The sequence below is a fragment of the Eublepharis macularius genome, chromosome 8, assembly GCF_028583425.1.
Source record: "Eublepharis macularius isolate TG4126 chromosome 8, MPM_Emac_v1.0, whole genome shotgun sequence".
Classification (NCBI taxonomy): Eukaryota; Metazoa; Chordata; class Lepidosauria; order Squamata; family Eublepharidae; genus Eublepharis; species Eublepharis macularius.
This window is the reverse complement of record NC_072797.1, coordinates 109,071,949-109,089,732: the sequence shown is the minus strand read 5'-3', so window position 1 is coordinate 109,089,732 and position 17,784 is coordinate 109,071,949. Positions and strand designations below refer to the sequence as shown.

Sequence of the window (17,784 nt, the reverse complement as noted above, 5' to 3'; positions counted from 1 at the left end):
TGCTCCTCTTGTTTAGCTTTTACAGACAACCCAAGATCTGTGGTCTTCATCATGTTAGTTTTGGTCCTTGGAAGCCAGTCTTGATTTACTGTAATGCAACTGAAATATTATACCAGGGAAATGTCATGGTACTGAAAACTACATTTTCAGGTAGTTTGAAGTCAGTGACTAAAGTCATGTAAACTTGAATCAGACTTGCAGAAAGGGAGAAATTGTTGCAACATCCACAAACTACATCAGCATCATTTATGTAAAATCACACTCATGCTTCCCATGGTGTGATTCATGTCACCAAACTAGATGGGTAAATACTGCAGTCCTGTGGGAGGGAGCAATGCCAAAGGCCCTTTCCTCATCACTAGTATTATCCCTTTTGGCCAGGTGGTGATTGGGAGAGAAAAATATACGCAGGTAGCTCTTCTCTTGTAGTTTTGGCATTTGCACATATACTGATTTTGTGCCAGAGGTAAGCAGCACCATTGCCACTTAGGGGCTATGCAAATGATGCCAACAAGAATCAGTTGAGCCTTTGTACCTTTAACTGATGTTAGCCTCTCCTTGTGTTGCATCTTTGTGAACAGGAAAGCTGTACTCGTTCAGTTTTTGCCTGTTGCCCTGTTCAAACTACTGGTGGTGATGGTGGAAATCCTAACTGGACTCAAAATAGCACAGTAAGAAAAGATTCACAGTTTCAGATCCTTGTATGGCTTTGGAGCTCATGGAATAACCTTGTACAAGTAGCTGTCTCCTCATATGCCTTTCTCATAGTGTTGCTCAGAGGCAAGGTAACATTGGTAGCATGCATTTAAACCACTAGACAATCCTGTAGAAATAACCAAATGTACATGTATCCAGGGATGCACCCTGTATGAGATGATACTTTTTACATGTTTCATATCTTCAAAACTACATTATGGACATTTAGTGCTAACATACTCTTTTTCATATATATAAGACAATTGAAGTCATTTTCTTGTTTAGGCTGGTTTTATTTCCGCATTTTGTACCCAGCAATTTGTGAGCAGGAGCCAGAAGCCACTTTGTCTGACATAGTCTTTTCACATTAAGCTAATCTTCTTTGAACATGCAACTCAATTTATTTAATTAGCTTTAAAAATAAAGATCATTAGAGTAGAGTGCCACTATCAATTACTATGGACAGGTTAGTAGTCAATAATACATCAGTATTCTGCCATAGTCCGCACTAAAGTCTTATAAAAAATCGTAAAAGTCTTGCAGTCCTCTAGGCTTGACCAATTTAAGATTGTTTCCATTCCTCTTTTCTATAATTGATATAAAGTCGTACCAGGATACTAAACACCTCTCATTTTCCTTTGGGGTTTTGGAGGTGCATAAGAGATGCTTCTTCTTGCTAAAACTATTTCTGAGTCTTTGAGTTAGGTGGACTTCTGTGTTATTTCCTAAAAGAAAGGAGAGACATTATTTTAATAGTCTTCAAGAGCTTTGACTTGTAAAACCAGTGAAGCCTTGTCTTTATTTTCTATTCCAAGAAAGGCAGCTCTTAATCTCCTTAAGAGAACAGTAATCCATCTTGCCTGGTATCCTGTCTCTGATAGGGAGTGAGACAAAAAGAATCCCTAATCTGTTGTGGAATGACCTTTCCCTCTTACTCATTTGTAGTTTCTGGGATCAGCTTTTGCAACATAAAATTTCACTAGTCCTCGATACAGTCCAGCCCAGGTTAAGTATCTATAAGACCCTTTGATTTGACTGGCAACATTTTTTTTCAAACTCATTGTTATGTTTTGCATGTAAATAAATTTGTGTATTTTATTTCTGTGCATTACTAGGAGTTTTGAATATATGTTTACTGTGGTTAGAAGTAAACATATAGAAGTGTAGGTCTCCAAGGAAAGAAGGAGGAAAGAAGGAGGTGAATGGAGAGTGCTATGATTGGATGGTAACTGGGGGCAGAGTGAACTGCAGGTTTTATTCTGAGTGCTGAGGGAAAGTACTCATTCTAAGTCAGGCAAACTGTATGGAAGCCTGAAAGGGTCTCATTCTGCCTATGTCAGGTGAACTATGTAGAAGCCTGAAAGGGTCTCATTCGGTCTCAGTCAAGCAAACTGTATGGAAGCCTGGGTCAGTCTGTGTGTCTCTCTGTTAGTTCACTGATTCTGTCTAGGTCTGGCAATCTGGAGACTGAGAGACAGTCTGTGTCTGTGTGGGTGAGGAAATTATTTTGTCAGTGAAGAGCTGTGTGGAAAATGAGTAGTTTTGATTGGGTCTGCAAATATGCCTTTAAGAATATATAGCTACAGGTAGGGACCCGCAAGGACTTGTGAGGGATATCTCATAGCCCCTTCTCCCACCATGTCCTCTTTTCCTTCCTCCCCCCACCATAGTCTCTCCCCCCCTTTCCTGCTTCCTTCCTTCTTTCCTGCCCACCATTGTCTGCCCGTCTTCACCTTTCCCCCCTTCTCCCTCAGCAGCCTCTCCCCTGTGGCCCAGTTGTGTGGTACCAGCTGAGCCAGGTCTACTTGGATGATGGAGAACCTGCAAGGACCTGCCGGAAGTTCTTCACTGTTCCTGTATTTCCTTCCCCACATTTTCCCCTCTTTCCCTCCATCTGGCAGCCTCCATGTGCTCACCTTTCCCTACACCCTTCTCTCTTTCAAATCTGCTAAACAATTTACCTGTTATCTGCCCTCATCTTAATTTACTTCATTTATATACTGCCTTTCTCCAGGATGGGGACCCAAAGCAGTTTACATCATTCTCCTTACCTCCATATAATCCTCACAACAACCCCGAAAGTTAGGTTAGGCTGAGAATGTGTGACTGGAGTGTGTGATTTGCAGAGTGCAAATTCAAACCTGGATCCTGGATCCAACTCTGAAACTCTAATCACTACATTACGCTGGCTTTGGGTGAGGATGGGGGGGGGGGTCTTCTGTTGAACAGTAGCAAGCAGCTAGGCCTGGGTGAGTCATGCAAGTCATGTGGTATCAGGTCACCTGGTGGTTGCTTCTGCGTCTGGCCCCAATGAATCCTCTTGCAAGGGTCTTGCCCCTCCCCCTTCCTTTTACTGACAGAAACCAAGTCTGGAATACTTGTTATGGTTGCCTAGTAACAGCCACTGAGAGCCTCTGGTTAAAGCTACAAGAGTTCCTTTTATCATTTTGGAATTTCTTTAACTTCCCGATTTTTTTGTTTTGTTTTGTAGATTTCAGATTTCTCTGCAAACCTTGGGCATTTTTCTGTCTTGTCCATTCATGGCTCCAGTTTCTGGATTTAAGTATCCTCACATCAGGGCCTCTTGGCTCTTAGTATGTAAGATTTTGAAACCACCAAGTTTATGAACATATTCTGAAACCAATATGCTTTTCATTACTCTGCAACCATCCCACATATGTACTTACGAATAAATTCTATTTCTGGTTTTAAAAAATAAGCTTGATTCATCTGAAATATAGGATCCGGTTTTTACTTCACAGCCTCCCCCACCCACTGACCATTCTGTCATGCTATCATTTTTAGCAAAGCCATCGTATAATATCAGTTAAATGGAAGAGATCTAAGGTGAAAGCTTTTGTTGGCAGCAAAAACCTTTTGGGAGGAAATTATATACAAGTAACACAAGCAAGGAAAACTCAATAGGTGGCGTTAACTGGGATTCAAACCCTCAAAGGAAGGTGTTCAGAAGGTAAAAGCTTGGGTAAAGTAGAGAACGCCTGAAGGTCTGTGAAAGAAAAAGGAGTGTTGGTTGTGACCAGGGCCCTCCTGAGGTAAAAGTTTAAGGTAACATAAGAAGGAGGTATAATAAAGGTTGAAGGCAAGTTAAAAGAAAACTGTTCAGTATGGAAATAAACAGAATCACCAAAGATCCTTGTGTTTTAATTTCGCAAAGGCCATACTGATAGAAATGTACACTTGAATATCTGCTTGTCCAGTGGCTGAACAATCACTAATATTGAAGGGGGAAGGGAAGTATTTCATAGAAAGAAGCTCCTATCTGTACAGTACCTGTGGAATTGTTGCATCTGAATGACAACTTTCATGCTACTACTCTGTACCATATTTTATTATGCTGGGCTTCTATCATCTACAATATTTTAACCCAGTCTTGAGGGGCTAACATTTGGTGATGGTTTGTTTTTCTTTGCTTTTCCAACTAAAATGCAACAACATTTCATACAATTTTTAGGGAAATGCTGCACCTTCAGTGCCCTCAACTGGTGACCTCCTGCAGCTGCCCCATCATAGTGCTATCATAGGTTCTTCACTCCATAATGAATCCTATCTTTTGGCTCAACAAAATGGCAACCTTTCTGGTGGGCCAGGAGTAGCTGTACAGTCTATTACCCCTCAGATTAATGGAAAGTCCTCCAGTGATGAATTTGAATTATTGATCAGAAGTATGGCACAGGTAAGATGTCGTACTTGGGATTAATCCATTGTTTGACACTTTGCCCTGTTGCTCAACCATAAAGAGATTGAAAGCTTTCTATGAGTTTGCATGTTCCTCTTGTTTCCCTTCTCCTCTGTGATGAATGTTATGTCTGTACTGATGTTAACGGTAAGCATAAATAGTCCAAACCACAAGTGACAAATCTGCATCTAGTCATGATTGCAAATTTTGGTTTGGCAAATGCTATTGTTAACAAAAATTAGGGTGCAGAGTTAAAACTAGCTGTTGTTTCCTTTGAACAAACACAGTGAAAAATGCCTGTACACGAGGGAAAACGAGTGTGTTTTAGCCCATGGGATGCCCCTGTTCACCTTTCATGGGGATGCAGGATCTGTTTGTTAGTCTGCACCAGACCTGTTTTATTTGTTATTTATTTCTTGCATTTTTAATTTTTTATCCTGTTCTAACATCATATAATGAGTTATCTTTCCATGGGTTTTCTGTGGAAAATGGCCACGAAATTTGGCATTCAAATGATAGAAGGTAACCATCTCTGTATAACCTATATTATTTTAAAGTGTGTTACTGAATATACATGAAGTTTTCAGTCACTTCCCTAGAGTTACATTTGAATTTTGTTCAAAGTGGTACTTACTTACTCATTGTGTTTGCTAACAGGGACGCCTTGTTGAGACCATAGAGCTTGTGAAGCCTCCAAGTGGCGGCCTTGGTTTTAGTGTCGTTGGTCTGAAGAGTGAATACAGAGGTGAACTGGGCATATTTGTGCAGGAGATTCAAGATGGGAGTGTGGCACACAGGTGAGATTGCTGATACCAACTTCCTTCATATTTTTGGGATGGAAACAACTCATAAGAGGAATACAGCTATGAATCATGAATGATGGAGAGGGATTGAGATTTGGTGGTATAGTACATGCATAGCATGCAGAAGGTACCAGGTTCAATCTGCAGCATCTCTTACTAAAGGACCTCAGGTAGAAGGTGTTAGGAAAGATCTTTCTCTGAAACCATTGGGAACCAGTACCAATTGGAGTAGGTTTTTATCATCTATTTAAATGGCTTACGTCTTTTATTTAGTTATTTATATTTTATTTGTATATTTCAGTAAATATGAAAAAGTACATGTTCATTGTTGGTCTTCTGTGCAGTCCCACATGGGACTGAGCATGTGGAGGCCTACCAACTGGAGGTTTTGTGTAGCTTTAACCACTAGAGGGTACTCGTCGCCTCCCAGAGTGCAAGTGTAGATGCTTTCCCACCGAAACAGCCTATTCCCAGGAGGTGTGACGCCCTCAGTTCCTCTTTCGAGGTTCTGTAACAATCATCCTTGAGAATCAGCATTTGTTTCTCATCTCCACCTAGAAAGAAAGTTTGTCATGAGTAATGGCTGAAAAAGCCTTATTCAAATGTTTCACCCAATGCAACACTAAGATGACCAAAACTGATGGTCATTTTCTTTGTCTCATATGCCTGGGTGAGGGGCATAATACCCAGACTTGCAAATTCTGCCAGGGCTTTACAACAAAAGTGTGTACAGAAAGGGCCACCCAGCTGAAAGCAGCCCTTTGGGATTGGGCACTCACAGTATTGAGCTCTAATCTGAAGGTCTCTAAATCGGCTTCGGTCAACAATTCCGCAGATCAATTGGTTCCAACTATGGCCCCGATGACAGCCCAGCCCGTTGGAACTGACGGCAACTCAGATCTGACTTCCAGCCATCTCCCGAGAGATGTCGAGCCTATAGGATTCCACTAGGAACTGAAAACTGAAACCTACCTGCTTGGATCCATTGTCATCTCAGATCCAACAGTTGAAGTTGAAGGAACCAATTCTGCCTATGGTGTTAACACAACTACTGACCCAAGCAATGTGAATGGATCCAATAGCCCTCGAGGCTCAAGAGTCTGCCCCAATAAAGTCCCCAAGGAAGAAGGCTCAGTCAAAGACCAAGCATCTGTCCAAGAAGGACACCACCAAGCCTAAAGCACTCATCAACTGGCATGTCTCTGATGTCGAGATGCTGGAGCCTCCTAGGACACTGTCAGCCAGACCCAGGACCCATTCTACCCTCTCCTCTGAGGAAGGAGAAATCCTAAGAGAGTTAGGAATGCATAAGACCTTCCGTCTCATTCAGTCGGAGCGATTTTGCTCTCATGGATGTTACCCATGGTTCCACCAGGGCACACCACTGCAGTATGGGGTGAACCTAGGAGAGACTTGCCACACTGAATCTATCACCTCACACAAGGATCTACAGGTCAGGAAGGCAACCACATTCCATCTGAGGTTCTGTGATAGCTTTCCAACTTTCAGAACCAGAACCTAACATATACAGCAGAGAAGCTAGCCTGAGCGGTCTGTTGGACCTGTCCTCTGACAAGGCTCTGGGTGATGTGGGTGAAACATCTCCCACTGATGATTTTAGATCACTTGGAACAGCTGCTGAGGATGACCAAGGCTTTAAGATTGATATCACATCCTCAGAGCTTAGAACCAAAGACAATATTTTGCAGCACCTATACTCAGGGCATGACATTCCCAGTCATAGAGGGCTTTGTGAAACTAAGTTGTGGGACTCTCTGTGAGAAGCCGGCTTCCAATACACCTACGACCAAAAAGACTAAGGACGACTCCTGTCCTTTCCTCTCATTGCACCCTCCTCCCTCCTCGCTAGTCACTGAGGAGATGCAGTCAAAACAATGGCAAGGTCCACACTCTACACTGTCAGACAAGGAGGGAAGGAAATTGGATGGCATCAGTCAAAAGATCTATTCATCGAGTGCGCTCAACCTCAAGATCGCCAATTATGCCACCATGATGGGCACGTATTAAAAATCTCTAATTAAGGTCATCAGAGAAGAGGCCCTATGCCGGGCGAGGCAGCAGATCAATACGGGCAGGAATGCGGTGGACTCTTCAACTAGAGTGTTAACTTTGGCCATTGTTCTCAGGAGACACATGTTGTTGAGGTCCACAGCTCTACCCAGAGAGACCTATAATAAAGTGGAGGACCTTCCTTTCAAGGGCTGTTCAGTGTTCTCTGAGAAATCGGATGATTATTTGTCCCCAAAAAAGGAAGGACAGGCAAACAGCGAGATTATACGGCATCCTCCCATCGACCCAGCAAGGACCTAGCAAACCACAATTCAAGCATCAACAATACTACCGTAGTAGACAGTACCAGACCAGCGCTAGCAAAGCTACGTGTATCCTCAAAATCGTCCTTAGCAGAGTAGCAAGGGAGCTTCCCTAGGAAGAAGCAACCACACAGGCCCAGGCATGGCTCTCAATCTCATCCTAACAAAGAGCAAATTCAGGGTCCAAAGCAATTCTGACTAGTGCAAAACAAAAGCTGCTATTTGGTGACAGGCTGTGCTCTTTTCATTCAGCCTGGTGTTTAATCACCTTAGGCTGTTCTATACACCCCTACCTAGATGATTGGCTCATCTCAGCCCACTCCAGACATGATTTATGGAGACAAGTGGAACTAACACTGCAAACCTGTTCAAATCTGGGACTCATCATGAACCATAAGAAATATAAAAGAATATCTTCTAAGAGAGTGCAGTTCATAGGTGCTGTTCTGGATGCCGATGCCTCATTAAACAAAGCTTTCTTACCTATAGAAAGTGTCCATAAACTGAAAGGCATGGTTAGAACCTTCCTGAGGTGCAGATTCCAATCTGCAAGGAAGATACAGATGTTATTAGATCTGATGGCATCCACTACAGCTGTAATCCCTTTAGCTAGATTACACATGAGGGAATTGCAGCTATGGTTTATATATGCTTTCTGTGCCATAGTACATGCACAGGAAAAGAAGTTTAACATCCCTAGAGCGGTACTTAGAAGCCTGAACTGGTGGCTTGTGGACAATCATTTGATGGAAGTGGTACCCTTCGGATCAGTCCACACAGAAGTGAACATTGCCACAGATGCATTCACGTTAGGGTGGGGTGCACATTGTGGGGAATACAGCCCACAGGACATGGACAGAGGATGAACTGACCTTACACATTAATATACTCTGAGAGCTATACATTATGCCTTAATTACCTTTTCGGATGTGGTGGAAGGCAAGAATGTGCAAGTTCTAACAGACAACTACACAGCTATGTTTTATTTGAACAAAGGGGGGGGGACAATATCTCGGTCCTTGTGTCTAGAAGCCATGGCCCTATGGGACTAGGCTGTCAAACACGGGGTTCACTTGCAAGCAGTGCACATCCCTGGTGCCGACAACATTATCGCAGACAGACTAAGCAGGATTGGTGCAAACACACATGAATGGTCCATCAAGGACCCTTACATCATGCCAGTGTTCCAAAAATAGAATTTCCCAGAAATAGACTTGTTTGCCACAAGAGTGAACTGGAAAAAAACCATTGTTTTGCTCAAGGGGTGGCCAAAAACCAAACTCTCTAGGGGATGCTTTCCAGATTACCTAATCAGGAAACTTCTTTTATGCTTTTCCTCCAATCCCTCTGATATCCAGCATGATAAGCAAGATGCAGGCAGAGGGTACAAGAGCGATAGTGGGTGATCCTGTTCTGGCCCAAACAACCATGGTTTCCATTGTTTATACAAAACGATGAACCAAACATTTCACCATCTGCTCAGAGAACCAGACCTGATAATGTGGCAAGAGGCACAACATCATGCTGTAGATAAACTCATGCTGACAACTTGGCTACTGAATCCATAGGACACCTCTCTGCTGTAGTAGCAGAGGTCATACTAAATGCCAAAAGACTATTTATCCTATGCATTCAGATGGGAAAAATTTGTGAATTGGGCAACAGAAAGGAATATTATCCCAGTTAATTATTTCCTAGCAAAAGTCCTTGAATTCCTTCTGAAACTGTAAAGGACTTTCCCATTCTTCAATGAAGGTCTATTTAGCTGCTATTACAGCGTTCCATATGCCAGTTGACACAAGGACGGTGTTCTCCATTACACCTCAAAACTGTTCACGAAAGGTCTGGGTAACATGTTCCCCCCAACCAGGAGAATCATACCGCAATGGTCATTGCAGTTAGTGTGGACTAGGTTAAAACCTTTTGAACCCCTAGCCACCTGTCATTTAAAAATGCTAACAATGAAGGTGGCTATGCTAGTGGCAATAACATCAGCCAGGACGGTTAGCGAACTAGCAGCTCTATACATAGAGGAACCTTTTTTCAAGATGCATACAAAAAAGGTTGTCCTAAGGCCAAGACTGGAATTCCTGCCAAAGGTAGCATCAGAGTTCTACACAACAAAGGAAATAACATTACCGGTTTTCTTTCCAAACCGTACTGGTGAAGCAGAAAGGGCCCAACACACGTTAGATGTAAGAAGGACAATATTGTTTTATCTCAATCATACAAAGGACTTTAGGATAGACAACCAATTATTTGTTTGCTATTTTGGACCTCATAAAAGGAAACATGCAAGTGCACAGACCATTGCAAGATGGGTAGTAGAGGCAATCAAACTAATCAATGTAATTGCCAACCTACCTTATCTCCTAGAAGTGCATGCACATTCTACTAGGTTGCAAGCGATGTTGACAGAGCTCTTGAAAGGAGTTCCTCTACAGGACATCTATAAAGCAGCAGACTGGTTGTCAGTAGACACCTTTGTAAGGCCCTAGATGTTCTTGACAGAAAAGAGACAGCAGTGGGCACGGCGGTGCTGCAATCATTATTCCAGTGAAGAGCAAGTTCCACTGGCCCGGACCCTTTTTGCACTACTTACCTGCTCCCGGAACGTCGTGCAAAACTCTCTCAAGAAGACGCTATCTGCCGCGGTTTTTGTGCGATATTTCACAACGTTCCGGGAGCAGGTAAGTAGTGTGAAAAGGGCCCAGGTAAGAAGCTTGTTAAATTCCCATGTAGAACTGTATAGAAGACCAACAATGAAAACAGGATTGCACCTACCTGTAACTGTTGTTCATTGAAGTCTTCTGTGCAGGCATACATACCCTCCCTCATTTCTCACTGAGTGCCCTTTATACTTATGGCGACAAATGAGGAACTGAGGGTAGAGGGCACTGCACCTCCTGGGAATAGGCTGTTTCAGCAGGAAAGCAGCCATGCTTCTGCTCTGGGAGACAACAAGCGCCCTGTAGTGGTTAAAAAAAGCTACAAAAAACCTGGTCGACAGGCCTGCGCATGTGCAGTCCTATGTGTGCCTGCGCAGAAGACCTCTATGAACAACAGTTACAGGTAGGTGCAACCCTGTTGTCTGAGCTGCATTATAAAATTTCATTTCCATGCAAACAATCTGTGTTCTTATGTTCAGAACAATATGCAGGGACACATTTTGATTTCTGAATTGGATAATAATGGGGCCCATGTTTAAAAAAATGATTTAACACAGTACTGTTCTTATCCGGTGGGAACCAACTTATTGTGTTTGTCCTGCAATCTGAATCAAAACATTTTGGTGTCTTGCTAGTATAATGAACAGGCTTTCTCCCATTCAAGTTGGGTGGGAGATAAGAAATTGTGAAAAAAAACCAACCCCCTTTTTCCCACCTCCGCACACAGAGAAGTTTAACAAAGTGCAAAATAAATGTGCACAATCTAGCTGGAGCTCATCACTATTCAGTGTAATAGATTTCAGTGGGAGAGAGTTAAGCACATTCTTAGTTCTCCCACTGTAATTAATGGGGTTTCCTTTTGGCTGTTTGTGTCCAGTGTGTTTTACCTAGGTAGATTCTGAACATTTAAGCTTCCCCTCCCAAAAGAAGTGCAAATTTGACTTACAGCTTGAACATATGGCTGAAAGTGAGTTGATGATACATTCTTCACTCCAGAATTTAAAGATTCAATTTTATATGCAATGGGTTAAATACAAAGGAGGAAACATACTTTGTAAGATAGGCACTTCATGAGTGATAAATAATACTAGAGTTTTTAATGTCTTTCTTATGTCTCAATGAAAGTGTTCTTGCAAGTAAACTGTGTGGAAGAATGAATATGCAGTACTTGAATGTTGAATGGAATGTAACATTTGGTCTGCGAAGCAGCAGGCGCAAAGTTTGGTTCCCAGGCTATATCTGGAGAAAGCTGGGGGCAATCCACATGTAATATGCTTAGTCTTGGATGGGGGGAGGTGCAGGGAGAAGGCGCTCGCTGTGGGTGAAGCTTGACGAGAGCGGCAGTGGGATTAGCTTCAAAGGGAGCTGATCACCAGGGTGCCAAGATAGCTGCTCAAGGCAAAACTGCTGAGAAAGATTAAAAAAAAAGGCTTGAAAAAATAGGGGGAAAAAAACAGGATTAAATGAAGCTACTTTAGGAAAAAAAACCTGTCAAAATGGTTGTAATTTTGATGGCAACATTTATTGTTAATTTCTTTCCTCTTCACATGTCTTGTAACAGAGATGGAAGGCTGCAGGAAGCAGATCAAATTCTTGCTATAAACAGGCAAGCCCTCGATCAAACAATTACACATCAACAGGCTATCGGCATCCTACAGAAAGCAAAAGATAGTGTCCAGCTGGTTGTGGCTAGGGGCTCTTTGCCTCAGCTCATCAGCCCTGTTGTTTCTCGGTCTCCATCGGCTGCTAGCACAATCTCAGCTCACTCCAATCCAGTGAGTACATCATACTCACAAGGAAAAATAATAATACGTCTTCTTTTTTTATTACCATGTGGGTGGTTGCAGTTTAAATGCTACTCTCTTTTTACTTTTGCAGATTAATAGATTTTTCTCCCTCAGGTTACAGATATTTGTACAATATCTTCTTCCTGCAGCTTAAGCAAACAGTTGAGTAAAGTTGCATCTGCACAGGAAACTTCCCACGCTCTTGGTTTGATCTTTCAGCGCACATACAAGATTGTGAGAACTATTCAATATCACAGTGCAAGCAACACAGCTGCCATTGATACAGATGCTTTTCTGCGGGGACTGTAATGTTTTTAACAGGGTCCTAACAGTGGCCGATTCCAGACGACTAACCTGAAGGCGCTGCATGCCGCCATGTTCCGGATCGCGACGGGGAAAATGCGAAATATCGCGTTTTCTCGCGCGAGAAAACGCGATATTTCGCGTTTTCCCCGTCGCAATCCGGAACATGGCGGCATGCAGCGCCTTCAGGTTAGTCGTCTGGAATTGGCCAGTGTCATCCCCATCCCACTGAAGTCAGAGTGCTGGGGTGGAGACAGTCCACAGGCTTAGCTTATCTACATGGGTAAAGAGAGCCTTTGTGACATGGAAAACGCTTACATTGGCAAACATGCTGCCTGCCACTAAACGTGACTAGCACCTTGGATTTTTTTTGTCAACATCTGCCTTCCCATGTATAGATTATAGCACCTGTACAAAGCTGAGGTACACTGTATTTAGGATGCAGCCAGGCAGGGAATCAAGGTAGGTGGTGCACAAACAGTTGGTCTAATGTGCACTGAATGAGTACATTTCAGACAATCTCCCCCTCCTGCTGTGTTCCAGGACCAAGCTATATGAGATGCTGGGATTTTGTGGTTAGAGATCCTATCTTGTGTGTGTGTGTGAAATGCAGTTATTAGGGGCATAGTGCCCAAATTCTGATCTATACTGTTATGCAAGTAGAAAGGGGTTTAAGCCTTCCTCCCCCCGATGGTTGTTGTGGGTTTTCCGGGCTGTATTGCCGTGGTCTTGGCATTGTAGTTCCTGACGTTTCGCCAGCAGCTGTGGCTGGCATCTTCAGAGGTGTAGCACCAAAAGACGGAGATCTCTCAGTGTCACAGTGTGGAAAAGGTGTTGGCAGGTCATTTGTATCTACTCAGGAGGGGTGGGGTTGAGCTGAGTCCTCCTGTAAGAGTTTCCCAGGGTGTGGAATGCTAATGGCGGGAGGCTTCACTGTATCCTGAGGAGGTTCTTTTGCATATGGATTGGTGCTTGATGTGCTAATCTTTTCCGCAGGGCTATTGTCGGGTGTAGAGTGTTTTGTTAGCCTGGCGTTTTTCAGAACTGGAAACCATGCTCTGTTCATTCTTAAGGTTTCTTCTTTCCTGTTGAAGTTTTGCTTATGCTTGTGAATTTCAATGGCTTCCCTGTGCAGTCTGACAAAGTAGTTGGAAGTGTTGTCCAGTATTTTGGTGTCCTGGAATAAGATACTGTGCCCTGTTTGTGTTAGGCTATGTTCAGCCACTGCTGATTTTTCAGGTTGTCCAAGTCTGCAGTGTCTTTCATGTTCTTTTATTCTTGTCTGGATGCTACTCTTTGTGGTCCCGATGTACACTTGTCCACAGCTGCAGGGTATACGGTATACTCCTGCAGAGGTGAGGGGGTCTCTACTGTCTTTTGCTGATCGTAGCATCTGTTGTATTTTTCAGGTGGGTCTGAATACTGCTTGAAGGTTATGCTTTTTCATAAGCTCTCCCATCTGATCAGTAATTCCTTTGATATATGGCAAAAACACTTTTCCTGTAGGAGACTGTTTTTCCTTGGTTGTTTGATTCATCCTGGGTTTGATTGCTCTTCGGATTTCATTTCTGGAGTAGCCATTTGCCTGAAGTGCGTGGTTTAGATGATTAATTTCCTCATTGAGAAAGTGCGGCTCACCTATCCATCTTGCACGATCCACTAAAGTTTTCATTATGCCTCTTTTCTGTCAGGGGTGGTGATTGGAGTTTTTGTGTAAGTACCAATCAGTGTGAGTTGGTTTCCTGTAGACCTTGTGGCCTAACTGAAAGTTTGCTTTGCTGATGACCAAGGTATCCAGGAATGGGAGTTTTCCCTCGATTTCTTTCTCCATTGTGAATTGTATGTTCAGGCGGATGTTGTTGAGATGATTCAAAAACCCCATCAATTCTTCCTCCCCATGGCTCCAAATGATAAATGTATCATCCACAAACCGAAACCATACACTAGGTTTGTGGGGTGCTGATTCTAGAGCTGTTTTTTCAAAATGTTCCATGTAGAAGTTTGCTATAACTGGGCTGAGAGGGCTCCCCATGGCCACCCCATCCATCTGTTCATAGAATTCGTTATCCCATTGGAAGTAACTGGTTGTCAGACAATGATGGAATAAGGCTGTTACATCCTCTGGGAAAATCTGATTAATAAGTGCAATAGTGCCTTTTACTGGAACCTTGGTAAACAGGGATACAACATCAAAACTGACAAGTATGTCTTGTGGATTGAGTTTCAGAGAACTGATTTTGTTGATGAAATCTGCTGAATCTTTGATGTAAGATGAGGTTTTCCCGATGTGGTCCTGCAGGAGATCGGCCAGATGTCTAGCTAATTCATATGTTGGTGAACCAATGGCACTCACAATGGGTCGGAGTGGGACTAAATCCTTATGTATTTTAGGGAGTCCATATAGTCTAGGTGGCTGTGCTTCTGTCTTGCATAGTTTTCTGTGTGTGTTGGGATGTAGTGAGGAATTCTTGATCAGCGCATTTGTTAGCCTGGTGATTTTGCAGGTGGGATCTCGTTTTAGTTTTTTGTAGGTGGAGGGGTCCAGGAGTTCCTTAATCTTCTTTTTGTATTCCTCTGTTTTCATGATCACTGTAGCATTGCCTTTATCAGCTGGTAGAATGATGATGTCTGGATCTGCATTGAGGGTCTTGATGGCGTTTCTCTCCTTGCATGTTATATTGCTGGTGGGAAGCTTTGCCTTTCGTAGAATCCTGGCTGTCTCTCCTCTTATTTCCTTAGCTTCCTCTTCAGGTAGATGACGAATGGCAGCTTCTACATTTGCAATGATGTCTTCCACAGGAATTCTGGTGGGGGTGACTGCAAAGTTTCCTCCCTTTGCCAAGATGGAGGTTTCTTCTGGTGAGAGTTGACGGTCTGTCAGATTGATGACAATGTGTGCATTGTCGAGCATTGGGCTTGTCTGTCTTTTTTCCTGTAGTTTGTTAAACTTCTGCTTCTGTCTGGATGTGTGGTTGGTAAAAACTTGTTCCATCTTCCTGTAGGTGAGGTTATCGACCTTGTCCCAATCTTGACTTCTCATTTTATGGCTGGTGTTGATATGCAGGCAAAATAGCTCCTTGTCTGTGGCAGCAAGTTCTCTGCGGGTAGTGTGGATTCTCTCACGTAAGAGGGCCTGTTCTAGACGGTCATAAATGCGGTTCGCCTGTGTGGTTTTGAAGATTCTTTTTGTTGTGAGAAAAGATGGAATGGTTCTTGTGTCCCTGCAGCGTAGGAGAAAGGTTAAAGAACAGAGTAGATGTGCTTTCTTGTTCTGAAGTGTTTCAAATCTCCGGGACTGTTGGAATGTTTCCTCCCCGTAGAGGTGTTCGATGTATTGTCGAAGGCTTTCACGGCCGGAGAACGATGGTTGTTGTGGGTTTTCCGGGCTGTATTGCCGTGGTCTTGGCATTGTAGTTCCTGACGTTTCGCCAGAAGCTGTGGCTGGCATCTTCAGAGGTGTAGCACCAAAAGACGGAGATCTCTCAGTGTCACAGTGTGGAAAAGGTGTTGGCAGGTCATTTGTATCTACTCAGGAGGGGTGGGGTTGAGCTGAGTCCTCCTGTAAGAGTTTCCCAGGGTGTGGAATGCTAATGGCGGGAGGCTTCACTGTATCCTGAGGAGGTTCTTTTGCATATGGATTGGTGCTTGATGTGCTAATCTTCTCCGCAGGGCTATTGTCGGGTGTAGAGTGTTTTGTTAGCCTGGTGTTTTTCAGAACTGGAAACCATGCTCTGTTCATTCTTCTTCTTTCCTACTAAAGTTTTGCTTATGCTTGTGAATTTCAATGGCTTCCCTGTGCAGTTTGACAAAGTAGTTGGAAGTGTTGTCCAGTATTTTGGTGTCCTGGAATAAGATACTGTGCCCTGTTTGTGTTAGACTATGTTCAGCCACTGCTGATTTTTCAGGTTGTCCAAGTCTGCAGTGTCTTTCATGTTCTTTTATTCTTGTCTGGATGCTACGCTTTGTGGTCCCGATGTACACTTGTCCACAGCTGCAGGGTATACGGTATACTCCTGCAGAGGTAAGGGGGTCTCTACTGTCTTTTGCTGATCGTAGCATCTGTTGTATTTTTCGGGTGGGTCTGAATACTGCTTGAAGGTTATGCTTTTTCATAAGCTTTCCCATCTGATCAGTAATTCCTTTGATAAATACTTCACTTTTCTCTGTATCCCCTTCCCCACACTGTTGCCTCTTTTCCTGCTCCTGCCAGTCTCTATATGCTCACTTTTCCCTATATCTCTTCTTCAAACCCACTAAACAACTTACCTTTTATTTGACCCTCATCTTCACCTATATTTCTTAATTCACATCATTTTTATAATGCCTTTCTCCACAGTGGGGACCCAAAGCAGATTACATCATTATTCTTGCCCTCACTTTATCCTTGCTTGAGAGGTAGGTTAGGCTGAGAGTGTGCGACTGGATCAAAGAAACTGTGACACTGAGAGATCTCTGTCTTTTGGTGCTACACCTCTGAAGATGCCAGCCACAGCTGCTGGCGAAACGTCAGGAACTACAATGCCAAGACCACGGCAATACAGCCCGGAAAACCCACAGCAACCACCCTAATTTTTATTTTTATTTTTTTTAGATTCCATTTTTTTCTGTAAACCCAGGGCATTTTTCAGGTGTGTAGGAAGATCTATTTTGTCCTTTCATGGTTCTGGTCTCTGAATTTAAATATTCTCAGGTCAGAGCCACTTGGCTGTTAGTATATAAGATTGTAATGGAGTAGGGTTCTCCCCCTACCTCTGCAGTGATGTGATATGGGGAAGGATCATTCTTATCAACTAAAATAAATAATGATTCCTAGAACTCATGCTATGTTAAATAATTGGGATCCTAAATACTGTTTGATCTCCTGTTAAATATACTTGGAATAGAAAACCTTGCACATTGATCATGAGGGGAAATGGGCACACAGCAGAGATATTTAGTATATGGTGTGTGCAAACAAGCCTTGATGAATATCTGTGTTCTGTAGCACTAGAAATGGGGACAACAATGTTATTTTTAGTGTTTTATGAGCTTATTTTTAATTTCTGTCTTTGCAGGTTCACTGGCAGCATGTAGAGACCATTGAGTTGGTGAATGATGGATCAGGTCTAGGATTTGGGATAGTGGGTGGAAAATCAACTGGAGTGATAGTTAAGACCATCCTTCCAGGAGGAATAGCTGATCAGGTATTTTTCTAGCAGTTCAGTATCAGTGACAGATATGTGACTGGTTCAAGGGAATAATCTGAAGAGGCATAATACCGTAACCTATCTGAATTTTAGTAGATCTTAGTGCCTCAGTGGAGACTGCCTTGAGTTAGAAAGGAACAAAACAGATTATAAATGTAATAAATCAATTGAGGTTTTCCAGAACATTTTAATTCTAATAACTAACCAGACACATTATTAAAAAACCCTCTAATGCCCTAAATCAACTGGTACATGGTTTAGCATGTTTCTTTAACTTATATTTAATAAATAACTACATTATAGCCAAATA

The 17,784-nt window shown here is 42.8% G+C and overlaps 1 protein-coding gene across 1 annotated transcript in view; it reads left to right on the top strand.

Annotated features, from left to right (window-relative positions):
- The window catches only part of MPDZ (multiple PDZ domain crumbs cell polarity complex component), a 128,631-nt gene that overhangs the window by 15,175 nt on the left and 95,672 nt on the right, over nucleotides 1-17,784 (top strand). The window contains exons 4-7 of the mRNA XM_054987026.1: nucleotides 4,169-4,390; nucleotides 5,051-5,190; nucleotides 11,760-11,973; nucleotides 17,343-17,471. Coding sequence (XP_054843001.1) covers nucleotides 4,169-4,390; nucleotides 5,051-5,190; nucleotides 11,760-11,973; nucleotides 17,343-17,471 — 705 coding nt within the window. The remainder of the gene's footprint in view (nucleotides 1-4,168; nucleotides 4,391-5,050; nucleotides 5,191-11,759; nucleotides 11,974-17,342; nucleotides 17,472-17,784) is intronic.